General features: G+C 41.0%; 2 protein-coding genes across 11 annotated transcripts in view; both read left to right on the top strand.

The window, feature by feature from the left end:
* The first annotated feature begins 74 nt into the window (after nucleotides 1–74).
* ACYP1 (acylphosphatase 1) lies at nucleotides 75–14,096 on the top strand. Of its 3 annotated transcripts, none has more exons than XM_072839389.1 (3): nucleotides 75–450; nucleotides 6,029–6,126; nucleotides 13,675–14,096. In XM_072839389.1, the coding sequence occupies exons 2-3, from the start codon at nucleotides 6,037–6,039 to the stop codon at nucleotides 13,888–13,890; spliced, it is 306 nt and encodes a 101-aa protein (XP_072695490.1). In that variant the 5' UTR covers nucleotides 75–450; nucleotides 6,029–6,036; the 3' UTR covers nucleotides 13,891–14,096. The 3 variants fall into 3 exon arrangements, with proteins under 3 accessions (XP_072695490.1, XP_072695489.1, XP_072695491.1); XM_072839388.1 differs by lacking the exon at nucleotides 75–450 and adding an exon at nucleotides 5,457–5,612; XM_072839390.1 differs by lacking the exon at nucleotides 75–450 and adding an exon at nucleotides 5,582–5,665.
* Nucleotides 14,097–15,519: 1,423 nt separating this feature from the next.
* MLH3 (mutL homolog 3) overlaps nucleotides 15,520–21,918 on the top strand; it is a 29,884-nt gene continuing 23,485 nt past the window's right edge. For 3 of the 8 annotated variants that reach the window (XR_012036917.1, XM_072839358.1, XM_072839362.1), the window contains exons 1-2: nucleotides 15,520–15,638; nucleotides 16,970–20,322. Coding sequence is in view for 7 of the 8 variants with exons in the window: in XM_072839358.1 (XP_072695459.1) it covers nucleotides 15,577–15,638; nucleotides 16,970–20,322 (3,415 nt within the window). In the remaining variant the exon portion in view is untranslated. Of the gene's footprint in view, nucleotides 16,231–16,969; nucleotides 20,323–21,918 lie in introns of all 8 variants that reach the window. The other 5 variants (XM_072839363.1, XM_072839364.1, XM_072839359.1 and 2 more) reach the window with 5 other exon arrangements.

The following is a 21,918-nucleotide window of genomic DNA, read 5'->3' as shown; positions in this document are numbered from 1 at the left end:
AGCGCGTGCGCACCCAGCCCCGCGCACGGCCCCGAGGCGCCCGCGACGGGGGTGTGGCCAGGGCGAGTGTCCCTTGACCCGGTGTCCCGCCGACTCCGTGGCTCCGTCCCGCCCTGCCCTTGGGGAACGGGAGAGGGGGCGGGAGAGGCGTTTCTGGGGCTCCATCAAAGAACGTGTGTTTTTCTGAGAACGATGCTCCCAGCCCCTGGGGCGTGCCCTTCTCTGGCAAGAGTCGGAGCCCCGGGAAGGGCCCGGGAGTCGCGGTGCAGGCCTGCGGCGTCCGCCCGGCCGGCGGCAGGGGGCCTGCTGGTCGCCTTGCTCAGCGCGCTCGGCTGCCCCGTGCGGGCCCCGGGTGTGCGGCCCCTCCCGCCCGTCCCAGCCCGCAGTTGGGAGCTTGCGGTCGGACGTCAGCTGCTCGGCGAAGTTGTGCCGCCCAGGGTCTTTTCCGAGGTAGTTTTCGTAGCCAATCTAATTATTTTGATATGATGTTTTGCTCTCACGTGGTAACCCTGGCCCGTCTCTTCGTGAGGCCCAACGGTGACTCAGCCAAGTGTAACGATAATAAAGTTAACTACCGGATTGAAAATGATCGGTGTAACCTGGTCCTCAGCGCTGAGCGACATTCTGTGACTTGTTAACATTAGAAAGGGGTTTATTTGTCTTCATGCTTTAGTTCGTTTGTGTAAGATGTTTGGAACAGGCGGTTTACTTTTTTCCTGTAACTACTCAAAAAGATTCATGCACTTGGGACATAAAATGGACAGCAGTAGTCGGTGTTGATGCTTCAGCATGTCATTATTACAGCTTTACATGTTACAGAGACATTCCTTGGTGGGCCCTCCTCCGGGCCAGTCCTTTGATTCCTTATTTTCTTTCATAGCTGACTCAACTGCCTTCTCTCTCTGCAGTTTCAGACATTTCCCGCTACACTCCAGGCCCTAATTATGTCAGCATCTGGCCTGCCTGTCATCAACTCCTGCAGCTCCCCTCCAGTCTGGCTGAATTGCCCAGAGTGCCTCCCTTCATCCTGAATTCCTTCCCTCTGGTGTCTGAGGAAAAAGAAAATCTTTCTCTTTCCTTGTGGTCTGTTGAATCAGTCCCTTTCTGTACCCTCCTGGACTTGACTCCATCACGTTACCCCTCCACCTTATTCACTTCGAGTTGTATCTATCCACATACTCCTTCTCTTTGGTTTTAAAATATGTTTAACTTTGCCCTGCAAAGCAAACCTCATCTCCCATGGCCTGCTGCCTCTCATCTTAGGGTCTCATGGATTTCTCCTCTTCTCCTCAAGCCTTCTTAATAGACAGCTATACATTTGTGGTCCTCATTCTTTCATCTGCCCTTTAGTGTCCAGTCCACTGTTGTCCGGCTTCCACCCTTTCCATTTTATTTAACTGCTGGGCTGTTGGTGACTTCCCAATGGCCAAAGACAAAAGTTCCTATTTCTTTAGCCTACTCATTTGCCATCATTGATTTTTCACTCCCTTGGAACTCTCTTCTCACTTGCTCCTTCGCCTTCTTGGTTTCTTCTTTCATATTTTTGCTTCATCTTCTTCCAGGTCTCGGGCATTTATGTCCTTTCTTTGCCTGCCCACCAAATTTAGGTGTTCTCCAAAACCCTCTTATTTCTCATATACACACAGTTCCAGGCATTCTCTTCTTTAATGATTTCAACCAAATGCTGAAATGTCAGGTCTCTCTTATGTTTAAATGATACTCAGCCTAGGGCTCTCTCCTTCATTACAGACTCAAATTTCTAGCTGCCCATTTAGCACCTCCACCATGAATATTCCCCAGGAAACTCAAATTCAATAAGACAGAAAACAAACTCATGATCATCTCCCCATTTCCCCATCTACTTTTTGTCCAGTGTTCTCATGTGTGCTGAAAGCATCAGTTATTTTGCACCACTCCCTCTTTTAAAGATTTATTTATTTATTTGAGAGAGAGCACAGAGAGAGAGAGAGCGGACACAGAGAGAGAGCGAACACAGAGAGAGCGCACACACACACACAGCACAGAGAGAGAGGGAGAAGGAGAAGCAGACTTCCCACCAAGCAGGGAGCCCGATGCGGGGTTCCATCCCAGGACTCCGGGATAATGACCCAGGCCAAAGGCAGATGCCCAACCAACTGAGCCACCCAGGCGCTCCGCACCACTCCCTCTTTGTCACCCCTTCTGTCTAATTAGTCAGCAGACTCTGCTTAATTTACTTTGCAATGTCCCAAATATGATTGTTCCTTTGCATTTCTACTGCCCTTGGTGAGTTCTTCCTCACTTTTCTTTGGGACAGCGTCACTCTCTTGCTATTCTTGCCTTCAACATCTGCTCCTCAACCTCATTTTTTATGTTGCCGCCAGAGTAATTAATCTTAAATATCTCTGACCCCCATGGTTCTCCTACAGCTTCTTCTTTACCTATACCTTCCTTACTTTTACATTCAAGTTGAAACACATAATTTAACATGGTATTTCAATCTGCCAGATTAGGTCCAGCCTACCTTTCCAGCCCTGCCTCCCCAGAGTCTAGCCCAGTGTATGGCAACCCTAGCTAAGTTTTAGGACTCCCCGGAAAGCAATTTCTGGTGGTGAGACCTGGGTATTGGTATTTTTAAAAGCTTCCGCTGTTGCAGTTATGTGCAGCCAGGGTTAATCCTTGGTCTGGTCACACCTGACCACCCACACTTACTCTTCTCTTCTCTTCTCTTCTCTTCTCTTCTCTTCTCTTCTCTTCTCTTCTCTTCTCTTTTTTCTTTTCTTCTTTTTCTTCCACTTTTGTAGATCAGTGGAATTACCTTGACCCAAGTTCCATGCACTGGGAGGTAGTAGAGCATAGCATTTACGGAAGGGGGCTCCATATTCAGACTGTTTGGAAATAATCCCAGCTCCATCACTTACTTACTGGTTGTGGTTGTGTAACCTTGGACATTGTGCTACTTCCTCCAAGAACACTTGCCCAATCTTCCCAGTCAGAATAAATCTTTTTGCTTTTTTGTGCTCTCAAGTATTTTCTGTTCTTGTTGTAGAACAGGGCTGACTCATGAGGAGCTCTCAGTGGATGTTCATGGAATTGACTAGCATGTTGTGCATTTTACTGTCATTATTTGCATGCATATTTGTCCCTTATACTAAAGAAAAACGCTTGGAGGACAAAGATTACATATCATTCATCTTTGTATATCCTACAGTGTCCCATATTAGTAGACAATAGTTTTTTAAAATCTTTTGAGAAACTAGGTTTTTTAAAATGAATTTTAGGGGCAACTGGGCGGCGCATTTGGGTGGGTGTCTAACTCTTGGTTTCAGCTCAGGTCGTGATCCCAGTAATGGTCATGAGATCAAGCCTGTTTGAGATTCTCCATCCCTCTCCCCCTCCCACTCATGTTCTCTCTCTAAAATAAATAAATCTTTAAAAAATAAAATACAAATAAAAATGAGTTTTAGAGAAAGAAATAACATCAACCGGATGTTTAGCATTATTTTCAAATATTGCCAAGCATAACATTCAATCCAGCTTCCCACCCCATCCCCACTCCAGCACTAAGGTTATATGATTCTTCAGGATCTGGATCCTCACTTTTCAGTGGGGGGACAAGTGAAGTGATGAATCTTTATGGCTTCCACTGCAAATCCATCTCACCTCACCAAGTCTGCCCACCTGGCATATTCACAAATGGAGTCTTATATTCTGAAGGGACATAATGCATACAAAGCAATCCACAGAGGAACAGTAAACACCACAGTTTTCCTTCATATATTCTTAATCATCAGAGTAGCTGGATTCAAATGCTTGCAAGATGATTGTACTTTTAACAATCATCAGCCACAACTCTGTCAACAATTCTCTTTTCTCAAAAGAAATTCATGGATTTTGGTCATTTGGCTTAGACTGATTGATTCAATGTTTTTTAAAGATTCTATTTATTTATTCATGAGAGAGACACACAGAGGCAGAGGGAGAAGCAGGCTCCCTATGGGGACCCTGATGCGGGACTCGATCCCTATACCAGACCTTGGGATCATGCCCTGAGCCCAAGGCAGACGCTCAACTATTGAGTCACCAGGTGTCCTTGATTGATTCAATTGTGATTCTGGAGCCATGGGTTATTTTGCTTGTGCTTGTGATCAATCGATTTAGGTAAGCATTATTTGGAGTTTTCTTAGTAAGGTAGAATCTGGTGGGTAGCTTCCATAAGCACAAAAGGAGGAATAATGTCCTCTGGGACCTCCCATTCACTTACCTCCCTTGCTAACAATTCCAGACTGGGGCATGACCCCAAATTTGAGGAGATGTGAAAGAAAAAGGGCAGAAAGGTACAAGCATACTTCAGAGACATTGTGGGCTCTATTCCAATCACTGCAATAAAGTGAATATTGCAATAAAGTGAGTCAAATAGAAATATAACTTAAATATGCTGGTTTCCCAGTGCATTTTACTGTAGTCTGTTAAGTATGCATTTGCATTATGTCTTTAAAAAGGTACATACCTTTTTATATATAATAATGGTGAAATATATATGATGTATTATAAAAATATAATAAGGATGAAAAAGTTTGGGGCACCTGTGTGGCTTAGTCAGTTAAGCATCTGCCTTTGGCTCAGGTCATGGTCCCAGGGTCCCGGGATTGAGCTTCACATCCCCTCCTCCCTGTTCATGCTCCTCTCTCTCTCTCAAAAAAATTTAGAAAAGAAAAAAAGTTTGAAATATTGTGAGAATTACCAAAGTGTGACTCAGAGGAATGTCTGGGTGGCTCAGCAGTTGAGCATCTGCCTTCGGCTCAGGTCATGATTCCGGGGTCCTGGGATCAAATTCCACATTAGGCTCTGGGCAGGGAGGCTGCTTCTTCCTCTACCTATGCCTCCGCCTCTCTCTCTGTCTCTCTCATGAATGATAAATACAATCTTAAAAAAAAAACAAAAAACAAAAAAAAAACAAAGTGCAACTCAGAGGCACAAAGTGAGCAAATGCTGTTGGAAAAAAATGGTACTGTTAGACTTCACCAATGCAGGATTGCCACAAACCTTCAATTGTAAAAAACATATTTGTGAAGTGCAGTGACACCAGGTATGCCTGTATGTGTCCTATTCAATTTATGTGTTTGTGTATTCAATGTTTATTGTCTATTTCCCATCCCCAGATTTTAAGTTTATCCAGGCCAGTGATCCTTTTTGTCCACTAATGTAGGTCAACCACCTAAAAGTGTGCCTGGCACACAGAAGCCTTTCAGTAAATAGTTGTTGAGTGGTTGAATTTATTTCAGGTGCTTCTTCATCTACGTCTTTTTCCAGAAAAAGAGAAAAGGGTTGCGCTTAGTGACCGAGGTGAGGTGAGGCCTGGGTCTGTAGAATCAGCGCCTAGACTCTGGACAGATCCCCAACCTTAGGCTTGCCAGTGCTCCCAGACAACCGTATTTGGAAACCCCACCCCCTAGGCGGGCTCTGGCTGAGCTTTTCCACTTCTGATTGGTCGGCGCAGATGATGGGCATGAGAGACAGCGAAGGAAGGGCCGCTCTCTAGGCTTCCGGGCGCCGAGGCTACCCTGCAGTGGGAACCGTTGGCGTGCTGGTCGGCCGTGCTGCCCTGAACGCCCGAGAGGAGGACGAGGAGGGTGAGCCTAGCAAGGGGCCCCGTAGCGTGTCCATAATTCGATACCCCTAAAATGTTAGTAGAAGGGGATTCTGGTGGCCAGTGGAAGCTGGGTCCGTGGGAAGAGGAAGGGATGGAGAGGGAGCCGGACGGGGATAGGTATAGGGAGGCAAATGAATAAGCAGGTAACTGCCCCAAAGGGGACTCTGTGGGCACTTGCGACCCCAAGCTTCTCAGCCCAGGTGTCTTCCTGTCTTAGCACGCCCGCGCTGGACGTATCCGCTTACGTGCTCTGAAGTTCGAGGACCACAATGTCAGGGAAAGGTCGCAGTGGTTACAGATGGAGAAGTGTGGGTCTGACCCTTTCTTCCTTGGGATTTGAGGTCCTGGAATAGGATAACGAGTCCTTTGCTTTTCTGCTTTTCTGGTCTCTGACAGGTGTGGGCATGAACATGGCAGAAGGGGACACCCTGATATCAGTGGATTATGAAATTTTTGGGAAGGTCCAAGGGGTGTTTTTCCGCAAGTACACTCAGGTATGTGTCCTACAGGCTTTGGGGACATACCTACGTTACCTGCATGGGAACAAGAGACAGTGTTCCTGACAAATGTGCATTGGGGGAAACTGGCTATCTAGTAGCTGCATGGTGGTTTGTAGAGCAGTGGGGATGAAAATGCTATGGAGTGGACGAAAGACAATGTAAATGGCAGAATCATGTGCTGTTGTCATCGTTCGTTTCTGATGGGGGTACCAGAATACCAGACACATATTAATGAGCTTCTCTCTTCCCAAGGGGAATTGAGGGCATCCCCAGTTCTCCCTGTTGTGGTCTTATCAAACCAGATCACGATTCTTGTAGGAAAGACAACGTTGATCAGATGGCATTTAAAGATTTTATTTATTTACTTGAGAGAGAGAGCACAAGGGAGGAAAAGAGGCAGAGGGAGAGGGAGAAGCAGGCTCCCCACTGAACGGGGAGCCCAATGCAGGACTCGATCCCAGGTCCCAGGGACCATGACCTGAGCCAAAGGCAGACACTTAATTGACTGAGCCACTCAGGCGCCTGGATCGGGGGCGTTTAGATGAACTCATGATGTTTATGAAATATATGTAATTGCTTCCTCTGTAGGAGGCTGCTGCATTTTCTTCAGACCTCTTTCACTTCGTCAACCTTGCCCATTCCCCCACTCAATTTCTTTCTGCTTATTATGGCTCTGGAAGAAGAGTTACCTTTCCGGGCTAAAGCTTTTCTAATGAAAATACTCTATCTATTCCAGGGTAGGTAATGGTGACACTGGATGTGGATCTAGTGTTCCTAGTAGAGTGTTGTGGAGTAATTGTGCGGATGAACTAACCATGGATGATGGCCTTATTGTCACTAATCTTCCCACGACATGCACACATAATTGCAATCTCAATATCCCTTCTGTCTCTGTCAAAGGGATATCTGGCTTTTGCCTTCTTCATGTATGGCCAACCCCAAAGATAATGAGTCAAGATTGCAGAGCTTTCCAAGTGTCCCGTTCCTGGTACTGTGGCACATAAAATTCAACCCTGCAATCTTTGAAATATGAATGTTACATGTCATTACCTCTTTTTTCCAATCACTTGCAAATCATTTCCTCCTGTTTCATACTCATATATGAAGTGCTTGTTGAAAGAGAATTGCTGGGGGCACCTGGGTGGCTCAGTCGGTTGAGCATCTGCCTTTGGCTTGGGTCATGATCCCAGGGTCCTGGGATTGAGCCCTACATCAGGCTTCCTGCTCAGTGGGGTGCCTGCTTCTCCCTCTCCTTCCTGCTCATTCTGTCTCTTACTATCTCTTTCATTCTCAAATAAATAAATAAATATTTTTAAAAAGAAAGAATTCTTGAAAAGTCATAGCAAAAGTTATGTTGCAGTTAGCTTTGGTACCAATTATGCAGGGTAAATTCCTGTGACTTAGTAAATGGGGATGACAGCTTCAAAGATTAATTGAAGTTTTTGAGGGAAAAAAAGTTTTTGAGGGAAAAGGACAAGACAGTAAGATAGCCCATCTTTCTCTACTGTCTCCACACCCCCCAGTTCAGAGAGACAATAAAAGAATGCAGGCAACAAATATTGATTTGGAAAACTGCAAGGAAAATACCATCTCTTTTTCTTTTTCATTAGACTTGGAGCTTATTCCTTATTACTTACAGTCATTTATGTGTTCATTTCAACAGTTGTTTTCTTTCATGACAGTCTCTTTGTATGTTGATATCTGGCCTCTTAATTCAATATCATCAATCACTCATTCCTAGAATGAATGATGAGAATACTCAAAGGGACTTTTTAAAAAGTTGAAATATGGGATCCCTGGGTGGTGCAGCGGTTTGGCGCCTGCCTTTGGCCCAGGGCATGATCCTGGAGATCCGGGATCGAGTCCCATGTCGGGCTCCCGGTGCATGGAGCCTGCTTCTCCCTCTGCCTGTGTCTCTGCCTCTCTCTCTCTCACTGTGTGCCTATCATAAATAAATAAAAAATATTAAAAAAATTAAAAAAAAAATAAAAAGTTGAAATATAATTGACATCTCATAAAATTCACCCCTTTTTTCTGTATCATTAACACTTTTAAAAATTTTTGTTTAAATTCAATTAACATATAGTGTATTATTGGTTTCAGGGATAGAGATCAGTGGTTCATCAGTCTTATATAATACCCAGTCTTATATAACACCCAGTGCTCATTACATCATGTGTCCTCCTTAATGTTCATCGCCCAGTCACCCTATACCCCCATTCCCCCTCCCCTCAGCAACCCTTAATTTGTTTCCTATGATTAAGTGTCTCTTATGGTTTGTTTTCATCTCTGATTTTATCTTGTTTTATTTTTTCCTCTCTTGCCCTATGATCCTCTGTTTTGTTTTTTTAAATTCCACATATGAGTGAGATCATACGATAATTGTCTTTCTCTTATTGACTTATTTCACTTAGCATAATATCCTCTAGCTCCATCCAAATCATTGCAAATGGCAAGATTTCATTTTTCCTTGATGGCTGAATAGTAGTCCGTGGTATATTTATACCACACCATCTTTTTTTTTTTTTAAGATTTATTTATTCATGAGGGAGAGGCAGATACATAGGCAGAGGGAGAAGCAGGCTCCTTACAGGGAGCCCTATGCGAGACTCGATCCCAGATCCTGGGATCACACCCTGAGCCAAAGGCAAACGCTTAATGGTTGAGCCACCCAGGTGTCCCTATACCACATCTTCTTTATCCATTCATCTGTTGATGGGCATCTGGGCTCTTCCCATAGTTTGGCTATTGTGGACATTGCTGCTATAAACATTGGGGTGCAGGTGCCCCTTCATATCACTACCTTTGTATCTTTGGGGTAAATACCCAGTAGTGCAGTTGCTAGGTCATAGGGTAGCTCTATTTATTCAACCCTTTGAGGAACCTCCATACTGTTTTCCAGAGTGGCTGCACCAACTTGCATTTTCACCAAAAGTGAAAGAGCGTTCCCCTTTCTCCACATCCTCGCTAACATCTGTCATTCATGCCATTCTGACTGGTGTGAAGTGGTATCTCATTGTGGTTTTGATTTGTATTTCCCGGATACCAAGTGATGTTGAGCATTTTTTTCATGTGTCTGTTGGCCATTTGTATGTCTTCTTTGGAGAAATGGCTTCCGCCCATTTCTTGATTGGAAAATTCACCCTTTTAAATAAAAGTGTATGATTTAGTGGTTTTTAGTGTAGTCACAAAGTTGTGCATTAATTCCAGAATGTTTCATTATCCCAAAAAGAAATCCCATCCCTCTGCAGCCCCTGGCAATCATTAACTTCATCTCTGTCTCTATGGACTTGCCTATTCTGGACATTTAATATAAATGGGATTATGCAATATGTGGTCTTTTGAGTTTGCTGTATTTAACATAATGTTTTCGAGGTTTATTCATATCATAGCATGTATCAGTATACTAGCCCCCCTTATCTGCAAGTGATACATTCCAAGACCCCCAGTGATTACCTGAAACCGTGGTTAGTACCAAACCCTATATATACTATGTTTTTTCCTATACAGACCTACTAATGATAAAGTTTAATTTATAAATTAGATATATAATATCTAATTATTCACAGCATAATGATGCTGTGAACCTTTATATATTTGTTTTTATGTAAACATTTTCAATCCCCTTGGGTATATATACCTAAGAGTAGATTGCTGGGTCACCTAGTAAGTCTATGTATGACTTTTTACAGAACTGCCAAACTATTTTCCAAAGCAGCTGTACCATGTATATCCTCTCTAAAAATGTGTGAGAATTCAATTTCTTTAGATTCTTGTCAACAACTGTTATTGTCTTTTTTATTAGGGCCATTCTAGTGAGTATGAAATGGTATCTTATTGTGTTTTTTTTGTTGTTGTTTTATTTCATTTTTAAAGTATTAATGAATTTTAAAAGATTGAGGTCATGCAAAGTGTGTTCTCCGAATGCCTTTTATTTCTTTTTCCCTGCCCTGGCTAGAACCTCCCGTATAATATTGAATAAATGTGGCAAGAGCCACTTGTCTTGTTCCTCCTGCTCATAGGGAGAAACTGTTCAGTCTTTCACCATTAGGTATGATGTGAGCTGTGGGTTTTTCACAGATGCTTTCTATATCAGGGTGAGTATGTTCCTTTTTATTCCCAGTTTGAGTGTTGGATTTTGTCAATTTTTTTCCATCTAATGAGTTGATCATCTGTTTTGTTTCACTTATTAATATGGTATTTTATTTTATTTATTAATATTGTGTTTTAAGTAATATGAATTTTAGGGGCACCTGGATGGCTCAGTCCATTAAGTGTCTGCCTTCTGCTCAGATCATGGTCTCAGGGTCCTGGGATTGAGCCCCACATCAGGTTCTCTGGGAGCCTGCTTCTCCCTTGCCTTCTGCCACTCATTTCTCCTGCTTGTGCTCGCTTGCTTTGTCAAATAAATAAATAAAATCTTTTTTTAAAAATGTGATTTTTAAACTATGGTGTATTGATTTTTCTGTTTAACTGACCATTCATTCCTGGGATGAATCATGGTGTGCCATCCTTTTTATATGTTGCTGGATTTGATTTGCTCATATTTTGTGGGAGAGTTTTGTGTCTATATTCATAAGTGATATTAGTTTATAGTTTTCTTTTCTTGTGATGTCTTTGCCTAAGTTTGATATGAGGGCAATACTGGCTTAACGGAATGATTTGGGAATTTTCTTCTGTTTTTTGGAAGAGTTTGTGAAGGATTGGTCAAAGAGTCTTCTTTAAACACTTGGTATACCTGTGAAGCCATCTAGTTCTGGGCTTTTCTTTGTGGGAAGTTTTAAATTACTAATTCAATCTTTTTACTTGTTATAGGTCTATTCAGATTGCCTATTTCTTCTTGAGTCAGTTTTAGTAGTTTGAGTCTTTTTAGGAATTTTCCTTTTTCATCTAAGTTATCTAATTTGTTGGCACACAATTGTTTATAGTATTCCCTTATAATCCTTTTCATTTTTGTAAGGTTAGTGGTACTGTCCCCTCTTTCATTACTGATTTTAGTAATTTGAGCCTTCTCTCTCTTTTTTTATCAGTCTAGCTAAAAACTTGGCAATTTGGTTGATCTTTTTTAAAGAACCAACTTATGGTTTCATTGATTTTTCTCTTTTTTTCTATGCTTTATTTTATTAACTCCTAGTCTAATCTTTATTATTTTTATCTTTCTGCTTGTTTGGAATTTGGCTTGATCTTCTTTTTCTAGCTTCCTAAGTTGGAAGTCTAGGTTATTGATCTGAAGGGACTTTCTTTTTAGATTGAAACTGGAATTGGTGATTATGTTCCTTAAAATAATGTTTCCAGAATATGATTATGAGGAAGATTAGCCTTTTTGGATTTTTCTTAGGAACAAACACTACTTGCTTATTTAGATATTCAAAATGGAACACGAGTCAGCAACATTATACTATCATTTCAAAATAAGAACAGAATCAGGGCAGCCCCGGTGGTCCAGCGGTTTAGCGCTGCCTTCAGCCCGGAGTGTGATCCTGGAGACCCTGGATCGAGTCCCACGTCGGGCTTCCCTGCATGGAGCCTGCTTCTCCCTCTGCCTCTCTCTCTCTGTCTCTCATTAATAAATAAATAAAATCCTAAAAAAAAAAAAAAAAAAGAACAGAATCAAATGCACAATTAAAACCTACCGGAGGGGGATCCCTGGGTGGTTCAGTGGTTTAGCGCCTGCCTTTGGCCCAGGGTGTGATCTTCTTGGAGTCACAGGATCGAGTCCCACGTCGGGCTCCATGCATGGAGCCTGCTATCCCGCTGCCTGTATCTCTGCCTCTCTGTGTGTGTGTGTCTCTCATGAATAAATAAATAAAATCTTTAAGAAAAAACAAAATACAAAACAACCTACCGGAAATTCTCATCCTCAATACCAGTCACATTTGGGGGTGTTTTTTTCACTCTTAAGAGTTCAGATAAATCACATTGCAATTTAAAGATTTACTTGAGGGGCACCTGGGAGGGGCAGTTAGTTAAGTATCTGCCTTCAGCTCAGGGTCATGGGATTGAGCCCCATGTCCTTGGCTCCCCACTCAGTGGGGAGCCTGCTTCTCCCTTTCCCTCTGCTCTTCCCCCTGCTCATGCTTTCTCTCTCTCTCAATCAAATAAACAAAATCTTTAAAAAGTATATCTATTTGACTTTATAAACTACTGCTCAAAATTCAATATAATCGTTATTATAGCTAGTTACCATGTGAGTTAACTTGAAAGAGCTGGGGGTAGCCAGTTCTCCTAGGTTAATTTGAAGCAGAAGAGTGCAATTGTTACACAAAGTCAATTGGATGTAGTCTTCCTTAAAATCTATTCTCTGCATCCTTTTTTTATGACCCCCATCTTTGGCACTTAATATGTGCTGTGGGTATCTTCTATTTTTTTTTTCCTTCCTTAATTTCCCCTGTATCCCTTAAATTGTTATTTAACTGCAGTCTCTTTTTGTTCATTATACAAACATGTCTTTGCTTTGAACATAACTGATTTGATAGATACTTTAGTTTCTCATCAAACATGGTTTTGCTGTGCATAACATTTTCTTTGGCCAACTGCAGCAATTTCCCATATTTGCTAGGTCACTCCTCTGGCATTTGGGCATGCAGTCATGGTAACTCCCATTTTCTTTTGTAATCCGATTCTTTCCATTTAGATAAGTTACTTTAATGATAACTTTTCTAATATTTCTGCTTGCAAATTTTTCCAAAAAAATTTATCTCTAAACATTGCTACCTCTCCCAGTTTTTCAGTCATTCCACAGTTTCATGACTTAGAGGAAAAAATGTTGGAAAGACTAAGAGAAAAGCAACTACAATGATTAGATGGTCTTGATAGACTTATTCTACTTTAAAGGTGTGATTATTTAGACAGAAGAGAAGAAAGTCAAGTGAAAACCTAATAGGTATGTAGTCTCATGAAACTTTGATGTTCAGAGACTGATCACTACATGCTTTTTCCTTCTCTAGGAGGACAGAAAGTGGACTTTGGATATAACATAAATACCTTGGATTAGACAATTTTTCTAAAGTGAGAACAAATGAATGTGTTGCCCAGGAAATAATGATCTCTAAAGATACAATGAACACTCATTCATCTGGATTTGTTTAGGTGTGGTCTTGGCTGAAGACAAAGAGAAGGATCAGATAACTTCATGCTTTTTCTATTTAATATACCCACTAGATTCTTGATTAGGAGAAGGAAAAATGAGCAAGATTCAGCCCAGTATCCTAACAACAATTAGCCTTAGGGAATGGTTTTGAAAGCATCTGATTTGTGTTAGTACTTAAGTCTTTAGTACTTAACCAAATTGACTATATAGTGAAAATTTCTAGTGCCTAGGTTTTATAGGGTAGAAGAAGGAAGTGGAGTCAAATGGCCAACACTTCATGTTAAGGTCAATGAGATTCTCCTTGCTGTAGTTCTGTTTTGACTGTTCTGGACAACATCAAATTAGTTTCAGTGGCTTGATTCTAGGCCAAGATTCTGGCAACAGATTGTAGTCTCACTGTTTTGTCCAATCTCACTGGATTTTACTCTCTCTTGTATTTTTCTTTCCCTTAGGCTGAGGGTAAAAAGCTGGGATTGGTTGGCTGGGTCCAGAACACTGACCAGGGCACAGTGCAAGGACAATTGCAAGGTCCGGTCTCCAAAGTGCGTCTTATGCAGGAATGGCTTGAGACAAAAGGAAGTCCCAAATCACACATCGACAGAGCAAACTTCAGGAATGAGAAAGTCATCTTAAAGTTGGATTACTCAGATTTCCAAATTGTGAAATAATGGCCTGAATTTAAATTTTCTAAGATGAACTCACTGGCTTTGTTTTTTTTTGTTATTATAGAATTAGTCTGTGTTCAGTATTAGAATGGATCAGTAAGTTAAGTTATGTTAGTATAGGTATTTGAATATTACTGTATAATATATGTATGATAGAAAGAGGACAACTCTACACAGTTCTAAATAAATAAAGCTACACTAGAACCTTCTGCATAGGGTCCTGTCTTTATTTTTGGTGAACTTCATTTTGAGCAATATAAGAGGTATTTACTCAGTAAACCTCTGTGGGAAGAGAATTTTAATGTAATTTAAAGAGAGCTGAAAGAAAAATCAGTTAACTCTGAATCACTTTTTAAAATGGTTTCCATGCAGTTTTCTTCAGGAAATTCCATACCTAATAATAACAAATACCACAATTTCAATTTGTTAGTTGTTCAAATGACATTTTAGACATATTACTTTTACTTTTCTGGAGTATCTGCTGTCATTCCTTTCCTCTGGGCAAGGATTTCATATAAAGCAATGCTATGGACTAAATTGTATCACACATACCCTGCCTATCCCCAAATTCATGTGTTTAAGCCTTAACAGTACCTCAGAATGTGACTATCTGAAGATAGCACCTTTGGAGAGGTAATTAAGGTTAAATGAGGTCATTAGAGTAGGCCTCACTCCAATGTGCTCCAGTGTCCTTAAGAAAAGAGGAAATTGGACACAGGCATGTACATGCATAGAGGAAAGAACATGTGAAGACACAGAAGACAGCCATCTACAAGCCAAGAAGAGAAGCCTCAGAAGTTGACAATCAACTTGTCAACATCTTGACCTCAGATTTATAGCCTCCAAAACTGTGACAAAATAAATTTCTTTTTTTTTTTTTTTTTTTTTTTACAAAATAAATTTCTATTGTTTAAGCCAGTCTGGTATTTTGTTACAGCAGCCCTACAAGCAATAATCAGGATTTTGCTTCCTCAGCCCTTCACGTTTCCCAATTTGGCTTGGTTAGCCATTAAACAGGTATATAGCAAATGCTCACTGGACTTAAGTTTGTCATAAATTACAATTCTTGAAAATGATAGGTTTCAGTGAAAATGAGACAGCAAAAACAGGATTGGTTAATAATTTCCCAAACACCTATTCTCACAGGGTTCTTACAGTTCTCATCAGTTAGAAAAGGAGCTGCGGGGGCATTAGGAACATCAATAAAAGTCAATGAAAGGAGTCTTGGTGTCCTTGCCTGTAAATTAAGAGGGTTGAGCTAGTTTCTCAGTCTCTTCCACCTCTGAAATGCTGTAACTACAGAAGATGGGAGGCTGTGGATTTATTCACCCATTGAGTACCTTAACAGGACAGGCACTGTAAACAAAATAGATAAAATCCCCACCTTCAAGTAGTTTACCTTCTAGTGAAAGACCTGCAACACGCAAATTGAATTAAATGGTAGGCAGTACGCGCGAAGGAAGAAAGAGGAAAGGAAAACGAGAAAAGCAAAAGTGAAAACTGCTGGGAACAGCTTTGCACATCATGCTAACGAGGTATAAGGATGGAGAATTCGGGGTACCAGCGGTTGGAGACCCCCCACCTAGCCTCCCAATCAGAGAACAGCCGGTGCGCATGCGCATTTGCGTGTCTCCGACGAACGCTCGTTCCTAGCGAGTCGCCTCCGCAGCGCAGGCTCGTGGCGCGTGCATGAGCCTCGCGAGCCGACGTGCGCGCGCCCGGCGTCCGAGGCGGTTGGTGGCCAGGAGTTGGTGAGGCGCTCTTCAAGGGGACTTGGGGGAAGGCACGCGTCCAGAGGACGGTCCCGGGAGCCTCGTCACCGCGGAGAGGCCGTGACGACCTCCGCGGGCGTGCTTGGGACCCCGCTGCGCAGGGGGCGGCCGGGCTCGGCCTGCGAGTTGGGGGAGGGGACGGGGTGGAGCCGGAGCCTGGGGGCCTGCAGCGGCGGGCCTGCCCCGGAGTCCCCGCCCCTGGGGACCTGCACCGGATCGTCCCCTTTGACCGTGGCCCACGGAAGACTGCGATGTCCTCAAGAAATCGTTAGGTTGGTTGGGTAACAGCATACCCATTAGACGTTTCCCGGGTCATTTGCTGCCGGCTGCAAAGTTCCTTATCTTAAAGGAAAAAAAAAAAAACAGGAAAAAAACATCAAATCTGCGATTTAGCTCTGGTGTACCTGGCTTTGGAGAACTCCCCCTCCCCCCCTGCGAGAGGTCCAGTCACGCTGCCCTCTCACCTATGAAGAAGGAAGGAGACCTTGAATGGCACAATAACCTTAATTTATACGCGACAGGAAAACGTAAGATCACGTTGAGACAGCCCCAGGACATCACTCTTGTTAAGGTAGTGTGTAGCCATCTGTCAAATACCAAAATGCTGTCAGAGTTCCGAAACTGTTTCTCAGAGTAATGTGTGAACAAGATTCAAAAATCAAATGCTACAGAAAGGTTGATCGTGAAAAGGAAGTTCCTGCCCTACCCATTCCCATTCCCTGCCTCTTTCCTCTGAGGCAACATTTAACCAATTAGTGATGAATAATAACCTCTTAATGCCCACCTCTTCTTGAGACAACAATTTGAGTTTTTAAGTTTCCTCCGTCTTTTAACACTTCATTATGAGTTTTTACTAAAAGTCATGGTTATTGTGTAATGTATAAATATTATGAAACTAGCTTGGGTTTTTTTTTGTGTGTGTGTGTGTGTGTGAATTTCTAGCTGAATTTAATTTGAACATCTGTTTTTGGTGAAGTGATTAGAATTTTGAACACTGTCTTACGGGTCAGCTTCAAGTGTGATTATGATTTCACTTTAGGGCATGTGGGATTTAGAAAGAAGCAGTGAAAATTACGAAATTGTGAATGCCGCTTTGGATATTAAATCCATCGCACCAAACATGAGCTGTGTGATCTGCCTAGAGATCAAAGCAGTAATTTGTGTTGTTTTATTTTTTACAATGTGGTTTAATAAGAGATTTAATTTACCTCAAATGGTATTTCTCTGTAATGCTTGAGAGAGATGGATAATGCTGTGTGACTCTGAGGCTTTGATTGTGTGTGTGTGTTTTGTTTTGTTTTCTCCCATAGGCAATTATTTCCAGTGAAAGAAGGAAACCAGTGCCTGGCGTTCTTACCAGCTTTCTACCTTGCCATGATCGAGTGCTTGTCAGTTGAAGTACAGGCCAGATTGCGCTCCGGTTTGGCAATATGCTCCTTAGGCCAGTGTGTTGAGGAGCTTGTCCTCAACAGTATTGATGCTGAAGCAAAATGTGTGGCCGTCAGGGTGAACATGGAAACCTTCCAAGTTCAAGTGATAGACAATGGATTCGGGATGGGGAGTGATGATATAGACAAGGTGGGAAATCGTTATTTCACTAGTAAATGCAACTCTATACAGGACTTGGAGAATCCCAGGTTTTATGGTTTCCGAGGGGAGGCCTTGGCAAGTATAGCTGACATGGCCAGCGCTGTGGAAATTTCATCCAAGAAAAACAGGACAATGAAAACTTTTGTGAAACTGTTTCAGAATGGAAAAGCCCTGAAAGCTTGTGAAGCTAACTTGACTAGACCAAGTGCTGGGACAACAGTAACAGTATATAACCTATTTTATCAGTTACCTGTAAGAAGGAAATGCATGGACCCTAGACTGGAGTTTGAGAAGGTTAGGCAGAGGATAGAAGCTCTCTCACTCATGCACCCTTCCATTTCTTTCTCTTTGAGAAATGATGTTTCTGGTTCCATGGTTCTTCAGGTCCCTAAAACCAAAGACGTATGTTCCCGATTTTGTCAAATTTATGGACTGGGTAAATCCCAAAAATTAAGAGAAATAAAATTTAAATATAAGGAATTTGAGCTTAGTGGCTATATCAGCTCTGAGGCACATTACAACAAGAACATGCAGTTTTTGTTTGTGAACAAAAGACTAGTTTTAAGGACAAAGCTGCATAAATTCATTGATTTTTTATTGAGGAGAGAAAGTATTATATGCAAACCAAAGAATGGCTCATCCAGTAGACAAGTGAATTCAAGTCCTCGGCATCGGGCTAATCCAGAACTCCATGGGATATATGTAATCAATATGCAGTGCCAATTCTGTGAATATGATGTGTGCATGGAGCCAGCAAAAACGCTGATTGAATTTCAAGACTGGGATACTGTTTTGGTTTGCATTCAGGAAGCAGTGAAAATGTTTTTAAAGAAAGAAAAATTATTTATGGAATTATCAGGTGAGGACATTAAAGAATTTAGTGAAGATAATGATTTTAGTTTATTTAGTGCTACTCTTCAGAAGCATGTGCCCTCTGATGAGAAAGGTGACCAGGTCAATTTCCAAGAAGCATGTAATAGTATTTCGGATTCCTATGAAATGTTTAATATTCAATCAAAAGCTGTGAAAAGAAAAGCTACTATAGAAAACAGAAGAAACACCGAGAATTCTAGAGATTTGGAAGGTATCAGAAAAAAGACAAATGATTCATTTTTGTATAATTATGAATCAGTTGACCCAAGCCATAGTAAAGTGATGGAGTCATCTTTACAAACCAAAGATAGCTCTTGCTCAGAATCAGGGATCTTGGAACAACAGACAGCTGAAGTATCAGAATCAGGAGAAAATGAAAAACATAAAAAACTTTGCTTAGAACTTAACTCTTCAGAAAATCTCAGTAGAATCCATTCAGAAATGTTTGCAAGCCCTTTTCAGACATCATACTGCTTTGAGAAGAGTGGAGATGATCTAGAAATACAAAATACAAATACTATTGTTAATGGCATGGCTGCCAGTATCCTGAAAAATAATGGAATTCGGAATCAACTAGAGAGATTTAAAGTTGCTACCGAAATGGGATGCCAATCTCTGCCTTTTGCAACAACACTATTGAGACTACATGGTGCTCAGAGAGAGGAAGAGAAAAAAAAACAGCCTAGTAATTGTGGAAGAACAAACGTTTTTAGTTATGGACAAGTTAAATTATGTTCCACTGGCTTTATAACTCATGTGGTACAAAATGAGCAAACTAAATCAACTGAAAGAGAATATTTACTTAAAAATTGTATTCAACCTGGTCCCATGAGTGCCAGAGAAACGTTTCTAAATAGAGCGTGCCATTCACTTCAGACTCCAGAAATCAAAGATAGAACCAGCACTTTAAATAAGAAATTTGCTCAACTGTCTAACAAAAAATTATGCAGAACAAATATAAGGTATGGGGTAGAGAACAAACCTATAGCAACTTATAAAAATGTTTCTATTTCTCAGGAAAGTAGTAAAAACTCACAAATAGATTGCTTATTACCTGACACATCCTCTTCCCCTTGGTGTACACATATTTCAAATGGTAGTAAGAAAATAGATAAATTGATTTGTTCCTCTAAACCCATAACCCATAAAAAGCTAAGCTTAGGTTCACAACTAGGATCTTTAGAGAAGTTTAAGAGGCAATATGGGAAGGTTAAAAATCCTCTGAATATAGAAGTGGTAGAAAATAATAATTTTGAAATCTCTACCAGTCTCAGTCCTCAAGTTGAACCTGGCATTCCATGGAAAGACCAGAATCACTTAGACAACTCAGACATTTATAAAGTCGCTACGATGAAACATGACTCAAATAATAGTTGTCAACCAGTAAGTCACATGCTTTACCCAAAGAAGTTTCCATTCTCCAATGAAGAAGATTGTTTGGAACAACAGATGCCTTGCTTAAGAGAAAGTCCTATAACTCTAGAGGAATTATCTCATTTTAGCAGAAAACCTTTGGATGTCAAGCAGTCTCCTAAATCTTTAGCCTCTAAATTATCCAGAATGAAAGGTTGCGAAGGAGAGACTCAAGCAGTGGAAATGATGAGTCATTTTGATGAACTTCCACAATCAGATTCCAGTAGGAAAGACCATGACTTGTGCAGTGGGTTAACCCTAGATTCTTGTGAGTTAACTAAAAACAAGTATGAAAAAACAGAGAGTGACATCATTCCAGTGTTGGACTCTGTCACACAGGATAATTCCTTCAATAAAGATAGTGAAACATCCTCTAACAAGAGTACAACAGAGAATTCTGTGATACCAGAAACTCCTTTGGTGTTACCCTGTGATCGTTCTAAAGATGTCAGTAAAGATTCAGATGTTCTTATAGCTTCAGAACCACAAATAGGAAGTCCTGATTCTCCCAATAGAATGTCAGTGAGTCATGTAGAAGTTTCCACTGCTGACCAGAATGGAACTTGTTTTCAGAGTGAAGAATCTATAGCAAGAACTTGTTCTGTAGATGAAGAGTCAAGCACATGTTCTTTGGATTGGCAGCAGCATTTTGATGTAGCCCTAGGGAGAATGGTTTACATCAACAAAATAACTGGACTTAGCACATTCACTGCTCCTACTGAGGATGTTCGGGCTACTTGTACTAAAGACCTGACAACTATAGCTGTGGATGTCCTACATGAGAATGGTAAGTATGTAGTATTCACTAGCATGAAATGCTTTTTTTTTTTTTTTTTTTTTTTATTCATGAGAGACACAGAAAGAGAGGCAGAGCCATAAGCAGAGGGAGAAGCAGGGTCCCTGCGGGGAACCTGATGGGGGACTCGATCCCAGGACCCCGGGATCACAACCTGAGCCAAAGGCAGATGCTCAACCACTAAGCCAACCAGGTGCCCCATGAAAATGCTTTTAAAGGTGGAAATAATGGCCAAAACATGAGGTAATCCTTGCCCAAAGAGATTATCTCAGCTGATGGAACATTTTGAAGTTTAATTATAAACTTTATGATATATGAAGATTCTCTAGGTTCAATACAATTTATATCTAGAAATACAATGAAAGAATAGAATGGAATTGTATGTTCATATATCTGTGGGTGTGTGGTTGGGATAGTAGAGTGAGGCCATTGTAATGAAAATGATACTATTAATAGTTGAGAAATCCACTGTGCTTCCCTACCCTACTTTTCTTCTCTCTCCCAAACATACAACTCCTAGAAATTTGTCATTAAGGATACCTGCAAAGCCAGTGTGATATTTTTCTGGAAGTTGCTCTCTGCAGCTCCCAAGTAAAGGGCCAGAATGATCCAGTAATCATCCTAGGTTTCCCAGATAATCTATGGTACAGTACTATATATGTATGAACTTTTTTTTATGTTTTTAGAAAAAAGGACCTTAAAGTTTTTGGAATGTAGGTAAAGTATACTTTTCAAATGGAGTTTGTTATAATACATATGCTAATCCATTTGCTCTGTTTATGCTATAAGTAGCTGTTATTCAGGAAGATAGTGTGGCTTTTAAATCATACCACAAGGCTACATCAGAGCCTACATTGGAACTGTTGAGTTTGAAGGTCCAGTCAACATTAAAAGTGACATTGTTTTGGCAGTGTGTTGACAGCCAGGTGTTGGGAGATGGTAAAGCTGATTTCCATCTGGCTATAATCTTGGTTTTGCATCAGGAGGATAAACGTTAAATGTACATCCATATTAAAAATCTTGAATGTTGCAAAAGAATGTAAATTGTATGAATGTAATTGCAAATTAACTCATAATCCTCCTTAGAATGAATATCTCTAGCAGGAGCCTCAGACTTATCTAAGGTTAAATAAGACTTTTATTTTTCAATGGCTTCCAGTGTTTTCCTTGTGAAAAAATAATTACTGTAGTAACATAAAAAGTATTAAATAGGAGAAAACTCTGGTCTTTCAGTATTGCTCCTGAGACTCTCAGGTTGCTCTTAAAGACGTGTTTTTCAATCTATGTAACTTAATGCCCTGATTTATACTGAGTGTTTATCAGAGGTAAGCCTAAGGCACTGGCACCTCATCTTTCTGAAATTCAACTGCTTCTAAAATGGTGACAAAAAAGAACTTGATGACATTAAACTGAGGTGTTTGTTGCTAAAACAAAGGGGGAATCTCAGCTGCCACACTCAACATAAACATCTGCTCCTATTAAATCAATCTAGATGTTTAAAACACTTCGATCTACTTAACTTTCAGGATTAGCAAGTTTTGTAGTGAACTTTGAAGGGTCAGGTTAACTCAGTTTCATAAGGAAAAA

This window comes from Canis lupus, chromosome 9 (genome assembly GCF_048164855.1).
Source record: "Canis lupus baileyi chromosome 9, mCanLup2.hap1, whole genome shotgun sequence".
NCBI classification, from domain to species: Eukaryota; Metazoa; Chordata; class Mammalia; order Carnivora; family Canidae; genus Canis; species Canis lupus.
This window is presented reverse-complemented; position numbering and strand designations above follow the sequence as displayed.